The following is a 12,348-nucleotide window of genomic DNA, read 5'->3' on the forward strand; positions in this document are numbered from 1 at the left end:
AAGGATGCTAGTTTTAAACATTATAGAGGTTCAAATTCCATTCATTGCAGGTACTTTTCTCTGCGCAATTATCAAAGGGAGGTTCAAATGTTGTTCATTGCAAGTACTTTGATTTGAAAAATTCTCAAAGGAATAGAACAAAGACAATATATTCATATTTTTATCAATCTTTACAACGAAATTTTTTAAGGGCAACATATAATTTTCTTCTTCTGTGCATTTAGGTCACATGTCGAGTTCATATGTCAAAAAAGGGATTTGGCAGGTGAAGATATTACAATTTTTCTCAACCCAAAGCTAGGTCCAATTTTTACCGGATATGAGAGCTTTTTGTACATTTGGTGTGGCAGTTTGTACAGATTCAATTTGTCCAGTACAATTAAATTTATAGACTTTGTATTCATTAAGATTTTGAGGTATGAAACTTTTGGATGTTCATGCAATTTGAAAAAGATTATTGGGGTTGAACTGGTCAGCGGATATTTTGATAGTCATCACCTAATGCATTAAGATACTATTATTTACTTTTAAGAGATGAAGAGCAAATCAGATGTGTACAGTAGTAAATTTTTGGTGACTATATATGGATCTTGTGGGTTGTTAGTTAATGATGGTGGCAAAGGTGGGCGACTTGAAGGTAGACAAATGAAAAAATTTTAAATGAGTAAAGATCAAATTTTGTTATTATACCATATTAGGATCCCAAAAGAAGAAATAGAGAACATTGTAGCATTAAAGGATTATACAGAACTAAACACTTTTCTAGATGAGTAAGAGCACTTGCAGCAGTGGAGCTAAATAGCTATATAGCTATTTTAGCTCCACCAAAACACCAAAAAGAAGCATGCAGCAGTGGAGCTAAATCTATATTTTTTTAGCTCATTGCTACAGTGCACATCTATAGATAGATGTGCACTGTTCATGAGAGCTAATAAAAAATTAATTTTTTATTTTGTGTTCACATTACCTTTTTTATTGTGGTGTTTTTATTGTAGTGAGATGTATTATTTTATTGTGGTAGATATATTATTTTATTGTGATGTTTATATTATTTTATTGTGTTGAAAGCTAAAATAGATCCACTGCTACAGCATGTGTGTAGGTAAAATAGATAAAGTAACTTTTAGTGGAGCTAAATTGCTAAATTTTTAGCTCCACTGCTGTGGATGCTCTAAAACAATCAAAAACATAAGCATTAAAATCAATAAATAATTGTTAAGAATATATCAATAAACGGTTGGGTTTCACCCCTTACCTTAGCAAAGTTTCTAGCAAGTCATAACACAAATAGAACTCTAAAAACTGTAAAGAAACTTTTTTAAAAAAAAAACTAAATTATGTTCTACAGCAGCTCCCCCTCTAAATTTTGCCCTAAAGAGCCTTTAAATAGGTCAAGGAATCCTATTACAAGTTGAATTCCCATTTGGAGAAAATCTCAGGTTTTCAGGCTTCAATTAACCGACATTTTTGGCCCATTTAACTTCAGAGTTCGGACTTTTGGTAAACTACAAATTTGTATCCCTTTAAGTTAGCTTTCCAGTCCAACTTAAATCGTCTTGATTGAACATCTGAGCCGAAAGTTATGCTCCAAATACTAACTGGTGTGCAAGTTGGAATCCTAATCCGAATTGGACTTGGATTAGGTGCAAATTTCCTTTAATTCCTTACTCCAATTGGACTTGAATTTAATTGGGTTGATCTTCTTTGACTTCATCATGGCCCTTGTAAAATTAAAGTCCATTAGCTATCTTCTTTGCACAAATCCACTTATTTAATTTCATTATCCTACAAAAAACAACTTCACTCATTAAAATTCAATTATGCACAAAATTTTTTATTTAGCATTATTCCAAAATCAACTATAAAATGCATGAATTAACTCAAAATAAGTATGATAATGCTTTCTAATAATGATATAAATATGCAAAATTAAGCTATTATCAGCAACAACGATCGTCCCCCGACAAATGACCATCAAAAGAAGGACGACCAAGAGGAAAGCAATGCCATTAGCAGGCGCAACCAGCAGGATACCAGTTGTCCCTCTGAGCCAAAGATCGGCGCATTGCGCATGGCACAAGAGATGCAGACGATGAAAGAAAAGATGGATATGATGATGAATGCCATAAAGGGTTGGGTATCCACTAGCTTAGACGAATTAGTCCATCGTATCGACTCTCCTTTCACTGCACTGGTCACATCTTTCCCCCTTCCAGCCAAGTTCAGAATGCCTCAAGTGGAAGCTTACGATGGGTCAAAGGACCCCCTCGACCACCTAAAATCATTCAAAACCCTCATGCATTTGCAATGGGCCCCGGATGAAATCATGTGCAGAGCCTTCCCCACCACTCTCAAAGGGCCAACTCGAGTATGGTTTAGCAAGATAGCTCCCAACATCGTCTCGACCTTCAAGGAGTTAAATGGGCTTTTTGTCACACATTTCATTGGAGGTCAGCGATACAAAAGGTCCTCAGCAAGCCTCCTAAACATCAAGCAGGGGAACAATGAGAGCCTGAGGTCGTATGTCACACAATTCAACAAAGAAGCACAACAAATCAACGAAGTCGAAGATAAAGTCCTGGTCACCGCCTTCACCAACGGACTCCAGTCTAGGAAGTTCCTATTCTCAGTTTACAAGAATGACCCGAAGACCATGGCTGGCATGTTGTACCGAGCCACGAAGTATATGAATGCTGAGGATGCCGTGATTGCCCGAGGAGGTGGACCGAAGAAACGAGATAAGCATGACGATCCCCGACCAGAGAGGGGAAGGAAGGTAGCCAAAACAGGCAATAGGAGGGATGAACGAAGGTCAAGGCCCCCACCAGGGTGGATGACCAACTTCACTCCACTCAATTCCCCACTTGATCAGGTCCTGATGCAGATCAAGGATGACCCTGCTTTGGCATGGCCCGATAAACTGAAGGGGGACCTGAGCAAAAGACCGAGGAATAAGTATTGTTGTTTCCACTGTGACGATGGGCACGACACCTTCAATTGCTATGACTTAAAGCAACAGGTAGAAGCCTTCATTAGACAAGAAAAGTTACAACGGTTTGTAGGGCGAGAAAGGGCAGGAGAAAACCCGCCAAGGGACCAAGAGCTAAACCAAAGGGTTGAGGAGCGACCTAGGGCACCCCTTGGAGAAATAAGAGTGATCGTTGGGGGAGGTGCGATGATCGGATCCTCGAGGAAAGTAAGGAAGACATACCTACAGATGGTGCAAAATGTTCAACTCACCGGTCACCCGCACAAGCTTTCTCGGATGGATGAACTGGAGATTAGCTTCACTGAGGAGGATGCCCGACAAATCCATCACCCATATGACGATGTGTTAGTGATCAATTTGACCATTGCGGACTTCAACACTCGACGGGTCCTAGTAGACAACGGAAGCTCAACTGACATCCTCTACTACCCAGCCTTTCAACAGATGAGGATTAACAAGGAACGGCTCACCCCAGCAGATGCCCCTCTGGTAGGCTTCGGCAAAACGAAGGTCATGCCCGCTAGATCCATTACACTGCCAGTCATCATCGGCACCTATCCTTAGCAAATCACAAGAGATTTTACTTTCTTAGTAGTTGATTGTTCATCAGCTTACAATACCATCATAGGGCGTTCGACACTCAATGCCTAGAGAGCGATTACATCCACATATCACCTACTACTAAAATTCCCAACGGAGTATAGGATAGGAGAGGCCCGAGAGGATCAGGTAGCGGCCTGGGAATGTTATGTAGCCATGCTGGAGTTGGACAAGCAAGTGACCACCAAGAACATTGAAGAGCGATGGGTAAATGTAGAACCGACGGAGGAGTTGGAGACCATCCCCCTAGACAAAGAGCACCTGGATCAGGTAACTCACATCGGCATGCAGGCTAATCTTTCGATTCGGGATAGGCTAATCTGTTTCCTAAGAAACAGCCTGGACATCTTTGCCTAGAGCCATAAAGATATGCTTGGGATCGACCCAAACATCATGATACACTAGCTCAATGTTTCCCCATCTTTTCTGCCTATTTGCCAAAGGAAACAGGTCTTCGCTCAAGAAAGGGACAATGACATAACTGAGGAGATTCGTGATCTGTTGGACCCAGGCTTCATCAAGGAGGTTTACTACCCCGAATGGTTGGCCAACGTGGTCATGGTCAAGAAAGCAAATGGAAAGTGGAGAATATTTGTGGACTTCACCAACCTAAATAGAGCTTGTCTAAAGGATAGCTACCCCCTCCCACGAATCAACCTCCTTGTGGATTCGAATACTGAACACCAATTTTTAAGCTTCATGGATGCTTTCTCCAGTTACAACCAGATCAAGTTGGAAGAGTCGGACCAGGAAAAAACATCGTTCATCACTAGCCAAGGCCTTTTTTGCTACAAGGTCATGCCTTTCGGTTTAAAGAATGTGGGGGCAACGTATCAAAGGCTTGTGAACAAAATGTTCGTCCAGCAGATTGGACGGAACGTTGAGGTATATGTGGACGACATGTTGGTAAAAGTAAGAAAGAGGATCATCACCTGAATGATCTTAGAGAGACGTTTGAAACTCTTCGCCTCTACAGAATAAAGCTCAATCCCAGCAAATGTGTGTTTGGGGTATTATTTGGTAAGTTCCTTGGCTTCATGGTATCTCAACGGGGTGTCAAAGCTAACCCCATCAAGATCCTAGCCATCCTAGAGATGAGCCCCTCGAAGAACATCAAAGAGGTATAGACCCCAAACGGAAGAGTCACAGCACTCAATAGATTTTTTTTTATGATTTTTTTTATGGTTTTGATGATTTTTTTTTTTGTTTTTTTTTTCAAAAAGGGAGGGCTCACGTGTGTAATCTTCGCCCTACACCCCACAGCATTTCATGGGTACCAATTGCGCAATAGTGGGTATCACTTCTAATTGAACCCGAGACCTCAGCCTCAAAGGCGACATGGGCATCCAGCCATTACGCCACACTCGCAAATGGTGACATAGAGTGGGATTAATTTCTCTTTATTTGTACACTTTCAAAAGTAATGGGAAGACATCATGTACCATTTTAGCGCTGTAGTGGGTAGTTTAAGCTTTTATCAAGGAGCAATCCTCAGTTTTCAATCATAGAAGCATTTGAGGAACTTCCCATTAAATAGGGGCGATCCTTACACCATCATTGTCAACCAATTTATAAGTCTTATTGGTGTTTGCCCCCTGCCTGAGAGTTGGAAGTACATCACAAGCAACGATCACATGGTTTGACCTGACAACTTCATCAAGGTCTAGATCAATCTTGTTTTCTTTGGCAAGCTTCATGATTTGTTCTTTAAAGACGAAGCATTTTTGAATTGGGTGGCCAATGATGCGATGATATTTGCAGTAGTTAGGGTCATCAACTTTCCCTATGTCTTCTGGTCGCTTGCATTCTGGCAACTCAACCAGCTTCAATTGCAATAATTGTTCTAAGATGTTTGGCACATCTTCATCGGGGAATGGATATGCTTTTTGCGTATATTCCTTAAAGGTCAGACGACACACTTTGTTCTTTTGTCATCCTTCAAGTTGTTTTTCATTTGCCTTTGCTTCTCTCCTTGGAACCTTAACTATGGCAATGTAAACAGTTATTAGGTCTTTGAGATTGCTTTTTGCATTCCTGTCATTCCTCTTTACTTCCTTTCTGCTTTCCTCAAGTATGGAAGGTTTGTATTTCTGTGGCTAGAGATACTCAATTCCATGTCGTGCGCACGAGTTGCCAATTCTTCAAACGTTCGGGGCTTTATCCCTTGCAGGATGTACAGAAGTCCCCAGTGCATGACTTGGATGCACATTTCTACAGCAAATATTTCAGAAAGTCTATCCTTACAGTCTAGACTCAAAAAACGCCACCGATTGATATAGTCAACAACGGGCTCATCTTTCCACTGCTTAGTATTGGTAAGCTCCATCATACTTACCGTGCGGTGTGTGCTATAGAACCTGTTGAGGAACTCCCTCTCAAGTTGTTCCCAACTATCGATTGACTCGGGTTCTAAGTCTGAATACCAATCAAAGGCATTCCCTTTTAGTGAACGAACAAACTGCTTTATAAAGAGGCCTCCTTGAGTCCCTGCGTTCTCGCAAGTTTCTACAAAATAAGCAACGTGTTGCTTAGGGTTTCCCTTGCCATCAAATTGCAAGAACTTGGGGGGTTGATACCCATTTGGCATTCTCATATTGTCAATGTGCTTTGTATAGGGCATTGAATATATGAGAGAATTTGTAGAAGAACCTCCATATTGTGCTCGGATGGTATTTGTTATCATGTCTTGTAATTGTTGGACTGACAATGAAGCCACTGAAGCAGATTGTTCTTGTCGGGGAGTGTTTTCAATTTCTCTCCCTTCGTCATCCTTCGCAGATGTGAATTTATGATCATGGCTTGATTCACCAAGATCTTGTACTTCAAGTTTGTTCATTAAAGTTGTAATTTGGAGGTGCTTATCTTCAAGTGCTTTTGTGAGAAAGACGACCCTTTGTTCCATTTCAGCCATCTTTTCTTTCATGGTAGAGGTGTTAGTCATCATGACTGACACAACTTCCACAGATGATGGAGAAGGAAATGAATTGAAGTGAGCACGTGAAATCTCATCTTTTAGGTTCCCTTTGATAGGAGAGAAATCGTGCGACCAACTTCTTGTGAAGGAAGAAGGGGATTTGCCCCCATACTTGAGGTGTTCCAAGGTGGAGATGTCCTCGTTGATGACCTTGTTTCTTGTGAGAGGGTCTAAGGAGATGATTGTCTGGACCTTAGCTTCCTTGGTTGATTAAGCTCGAAGTTGATTGTAAGCTTTAGGCTGACTACAATTGATTGCACCAATGCAATTGTTGGTGGTTGCCGTATCAAGTTTAATCGAAGTAGCTGTTGTTGAAGCTTGAATGTTCTTGCTAAAGGCCATTGAAGTTGGTAGCGAGATGATGAAAATTTCTTTCTTTAAAGGAGAATGAGATGAGAGGCAGAGAAGTCCCACTGGGCGTGCCAAAATTTGTAGACGACTAAATTTCTTAGTTCAAAATAAATCAAACAAGTAAAATAGTTTCACAAATGCGAATTTGTATTGATAAATGTGTGATACAATTCTCTGTGATTACAAAGGAGTGACCCTTTGATTCAATCTCCTTGAAAGATTTGTTGATTGAAATTGTGGTGATGTGATTTTGATTCGAACACAAAATATCCTTCAATTTGGCTGAGGAAAGGATTGAAGATTTTTGATACGAAATTACAATAAATCTCTAGCTATGAGCTTATTAGAAATTCTTTTTTCTTTGCGTTCTTCATGCGTTCTTCGTGTTCTTCGTGCGTTCTTCTTTTTTGAAGGTTTGTGGTGGAAGTTCTTCGGGGCTTTAGAGGCTTGAATCCTTAGAGCTTCGCTGATTTGTGATTTGTTGAGGTTTTTGGAGGCTTTTGAGCTTGATTCCAGTGACCTTTGAGATCTAGACAAGTAGTTTAGATGATTTTGCTTCGAATGTTATTTGTATTCGAGGTTGAAGTTCTTGAAGTTCCTGGAGGCTTCAGGGCTTAATTCCAGCAGAGCTTCTATACTTCTGAATCTTCTTTGATGCTGCTCGTGCTCTAGATGGCTTGGTCTCCCCCTAAATGTCTTAGGAAGGCTTCTATTTATAGGAGTTTGGGTGTGGGTGAGCAACATGTGGCGGAGTCTAATTAGTGACACATGTCACAGCCTGATTGGTTCGCTTATGTCATCGCTTACACGTGCAGGGCTGCTTATGTTATCGCTTACACATGCTGATGCGTTTTATGTCTCTATTTCAATGACACTTGGCAAATTTCTATTAGTTTCTAAATAGTGATAGCAAAACCTAACAGCAGTACGTGGCGCTTTGTAATTGGTTGTATATTAAGGACTTGGTAGTATGATGTGTTAGCTTGTGATAGGTCGGGAATTTTCCCTCTCTACAGAGGCATCAGTTGAAGATAGAATATGTGAGATGATTAGATTTGTGCAACGAAGGCTTAGGAATGAACTAGTGCTAGTGTATGATGTGCGTTTGGATACCGCTTATTTTGCTGAAAACTGAAAATTTATTGTTGAAACATTGTAACAAAATATTTTTTATTGCTACAAATCACTGTTCAGCCATGGAATGCACTTGGGTGGTCCATGAATAGTGCTATGGACCAGCCAAAAAACGCACCTTACACAAACGCAGACACAAGAAGCCTTACCCAAAGGCACCTTTAACGAGCGTTTGGTTAGCTGAATCTGAAGCTACGTTTTGCCTTTTTTTCTTTTACTGGATTAGCATCTCTTGCACTGTTCATGAGATATGAACAGGACATTTAGGCTTATGAACAATAAATTCATTAATGAAAAGTAACCGAAAATTAATATTTTAATGTTTTCAATTTTTAGTTTTCAGCAAAGAGTTTAAATTGCATCCGGAGCTGGCGGAAAACACTAGTTTTACACCAGCCAATAAAAATACGCCACGTCATTATTTCAGCAAATGCCCAAGATGCCTAACCGCATACAATAACAACTCTTTTAAATCCAAATCACAGACGCTTATCAAACCAGACCAAATTTTAAAAATCTCATCTGCTTCCTCTTGCGTCTTGCCCGAACCTCCACCCCACCACATGCCGATGCACGCCACCACTCAAGTTGCATGATTCGTTGTTGGAGCCGCCGTGAGCATGGTTTTGCGATTCAAAGGTATGTTTTTCATGATTTACCCTTTTTCCCAATAGTTGCACGGGAGAGAAAAAAGCGAAAGCGAACAAGACCAACCAAGAACGCAACCTAAGATGCCAAATGAATGACCAATGTCCTCAGGTCTCTCATGCCCGCCTCCTATATTCAAAGGGTAATTATATATCATTAAATTCTATAAAGTTCCAATCTTTAGTTTCACAATTTCGAAAGATTGAAGCTTTCTTCGTTTCGGTTAAAATTAAGGGTTACCAAGCTTCTATTATTGGAGGTGCAATATACTTTGTGAAGGAACTAGAGCAGCTACTTCATTCCCTTGAAGCACAAAAGAGAACGAGAAATAAACAAAGAAAGCAGTGAAAGCTTCACTGTGGTCCCATCCAATGGCTTCTTTATGTTTTCACAAAGTAGAATTGGTTTTGATGAAGGGAATTGTGAGGAAGAGGTGAAGCTAGAGAACAAATTTGAGGTGGCGTGTTTTTATTGGCTAGCATAAAACACTGGTTTTACGCCAGCTCCGGACGCAATTTAAACTCTTCAGCAAAATAAGGAGTATTTAAACAGAGCCTTAATCTTGGAAAAAAAACAAAATGACAAAATAGAGGTAAATTTTTTTTTTTTAATAAAAAAACTGACTCTTTCAGATTTTTATTTCCATTCCATTCTATTCTATTCTATTTTGTCGTTTTCAGATTTTTATTTCCATTCTATTCTATTCTATTCTGTCGTATCTGTGTGTTTGTGTGTATTTGAATCATGAAATGAACGTAAGGACACAATTTTTGTTGAACTTTCGATCTTATGGTGCAAATTCATTAGAGTTGTTTCAATCTTAAGGCTATTCGCGATGTGGAGATTGTGTATTTGCTGACTGAATTGCATTTGCTTCACTCTTATTACAGCATGGAACAACTACAAACCCCCCACAATGAAATATTTTAAAAGAAAATCTTCCAAACCTTTCAATTGTAGGAATCGAAGGAAACAAACAATTTGAAGTTCACTGGAATGATAGGGAAAGTAAGGTATCCATGAACCTCATGAAAGAAACATACATGCATCTCTTCTGCGCCAGTTGTCCATGGTTTATTCTGACTGCCTTGCTACTGTTGCATCTTTGGGTACTTTGAGTTTTCTAGCAAAGCAGGTATCGACAAATTTTGGATATTTTGATGTATAAAAATTGACATTTTTTTTTTTTTTTCTCATTGATGTAACTCACAAGAGTGCTTGATTGGTGGCAGTGAAAACAAGCTATCTAGGTGCTAGACCCGCTGGTAATCTACAAATAAATGACTTTGTATGTTCTCTAACTATTTATGTTATTGCAAACAAGGGTTTCTGGATGCAACTCTTCCTAACAAACAAAACAAATGATGGTTTCAACTTTCATTTGTGTTTGTTTAATTACGTTGAAATATGCTTTTCTTTTGCAACCTCATGTGATTAACTCATTAAAGCATGTTTTGAGCCAAAATCCGAAGACCCTTTAATACACACACACACACACACACACACACAAACACACACTCACTCCAGTCCCTTTCTCTTGTTATTCTGATTGAAATTTCGGTTTTATAGGTTTTGGAGTTGCCATCAGAAACTTAGATACTCAGGATGCAAGATGGTCTTCAAACTCCCAGGGTTTGTCTTTTTTTTTTTTCATATTTAGTTTTGTATGAAGCTTCAATCTTATTAAAATGTAATTAATCCAATATCTTGGTAAGTATTAGTTAGGAACCAAATTCTTGTTTCATTTGTTGACCTTGAAGAAGTTTTCAGCTGATGCAAATTAAGTGCCTACAATTACCAGTGCGCCCTAGATGCTCCAATGAATTGTACATACAAACACTTTATGGATGCTGAGTCAGTTTTCACTTTCAAGGGTGTCTGCTGCAAACCCATCTAGTTTGCTGAAGTAGAACTCTTGGAGGCTCTGGATGAAAAAATTTGTACCGATAGATTTGTTATTTTAAGCAATGATCATAAATTACAAAAGCAATTCATTCGTTAAAGGTTAAATTATAAGGATAAGCAGCTAGTTACTGCGATTGAATGAACCATAAAAGCTTGCTAAGTTTTAATAGTTACAAGAGTATGTATCAGCTAGGAGTTTTGAGGGTTTTTTTTTTTTTGGAGGTTTTTAGAGAGAAAAAGGGTGTGTGTGTGTGGGGGGGGGGGGGGGGGGGGAGAGAGACTTATGGTTGATGACTTCCCTGATACTGTGGGAGGTTCTTTTTGGCTATGAACTAGGCATGAAGTGACGCGACATCTCGTTATTTTTGCAGGTGAGTAGCCAAAGGCTGTTTATTGGGATGACACCTAAAACTGTTGGGTGCAAGTTTAGAACAATATGGCTAGGAGTAGAATTTAGTATTTAAGTTGCTGTTATGCTAGATATGAAAAAAACAGGGTATTGCAGAAACTCTATTGCTGAAACTCTATTTCATTGCAATTTTATTTCTTTTTCGGATGTTACAACTTCATTTACAACTCACATCTATATATAGATGTGTTAGGAGTTTAGGATGACTACAAGCTTCAAGAATACTAAAGAAGTTTGCTTCATTTCTCTATAATTGACACTTGTCCATGAGGTGTCTACTTGCATGCTTGCTTGGTGCTGGATTCTTCATTTGTTGACACTTAGATTTCAGTTGCTTCTTTATTTGACACATAGGGAGTCACTTGTCAATTACAAATGACATTTTAATACATTGAGGCTGCCTAAGCCTGCTGAGATGCTTTTATCTGTACATGGCTCACCCCTTGGAGTCTACAAGGAAGACAATATGGAAGCCAGACATGGTATGAAGAGTATCTATTTCTTCTCTTATTTATGTTGTCAACACTGCATTGAGGGGCCATGCTTGCTATATATATATAAAAGTAGCTGGCTGTATTATTAAGAAAGTGAAATGCCAAACACCTTGCTTTTTTACCTCTACTATTATGGCAGATTTTGTTCCCCTTATAAATGTGAATTGAATGGGCTAATTTTATGTATTATAGGGAACAATGTGTTCTTAAACTTTGATTATTATCTCTTAGTTTTGTTCTGATGTGTAATTGATGCGCAGAGTCAGAAGAGGGTCAACTGGGTTCAATTTTAGCAATCAACATGGTTCAAGAATATGAAAGTACATGCAATTTCAAATCCATTAGAATGTATCTCTGTCATTGTACCAATGACTATTTTAAGTACCAAAATTGTTCTTGTATTTTAATGCAAAACTTTTGCAATGATATTCAAGTAAAGAATGTTCGTGTATTTCTTATTCATGTTGGTCCTTGTAATTCTTCCTCATTTGCTCTAATAATCACAAAGGAACAATGCTACTACAATCCACTGGTCATATAAAGAGTTGTGTTGAGATTTGTCTATATTTCAATGTTGAATTAGATTCAAGGTAGTATTTAAGTGGGTTTTCATATTATGTTTGCATGGATTTTGGTTTATGAGAGTCAACATGCTCTATTACATCCTGCATTCAAATTTTACTTCATAATGTAATACAAATTGTTGATAGCACAAAGCATTTTAGTTGCATATGCAAGAATTAAGGGATTGTAATTATATCATCCTTTTGCTGGTTAGTTTAATTACAATGCTGGTTATGAATATCAAAGATGGAATTTAGTAGAAAGCTAATCTTTTTTTATA

General features: G+C 38.8%; 1 protein-coding gene and 1 long non-coding RNA gene across 3 annotated transcripts; both read left to right on the forward strand.

Annotated features, from left to right (window-relative positions):
• Positions 1-534: 534 nt before the first annotated feature.
• Positions 535-3,553, forward strand: LOC142625244 (uncharacterized). The gene is made up of 2 exons (XM_075798931.1): positions 535-637; positions 1,935-3,553. The coding sequence occupies exons 1-2, from the start codon at positions 535-537 to the stop codon at positions 3,551-3,553; spliced, it is 1,722 nt and encodes a 573-aa protein (XP_075655046.1).
• Positions 3,554-8,562: 5,009 nt separating this feature from the next.
• LOC142623902 (uncharacterized) lies at positions 8,563-12,348 on the forward strand. Of its 2 annotated transcripts, XR_012842244.1 has the most exons (7): positions 8,563-8,838; positions 8,931-9,288; positions 9,587-9,831; positions 9,929-9,984; positions 10,266-10,328; positions 11,365-11,492; positions 11,765-12,348. It is a non-coding gene; the product is annotated as an uncharacterized LOC142623902 (long non-coding RNA). The 2 variants fall into 2 exon arrangements; XR_012842243.1 differs by having other exon boundaries at positions 11,365-12,346.

Source organism: Castanea sativa, chromosome 2 (assembly GCF_040712315.1).
Source record: "Castanea sativa cultivar Marrone di Chiusa Pesio chromosome 2, ASM4071231v1".
Taxonomy (NCBI): Eukaryota; Viridiplantae; Streptophyta; class Magnoliopsida; order Fagales; family Fagaceae; genus Castanea; species Castanea sativa.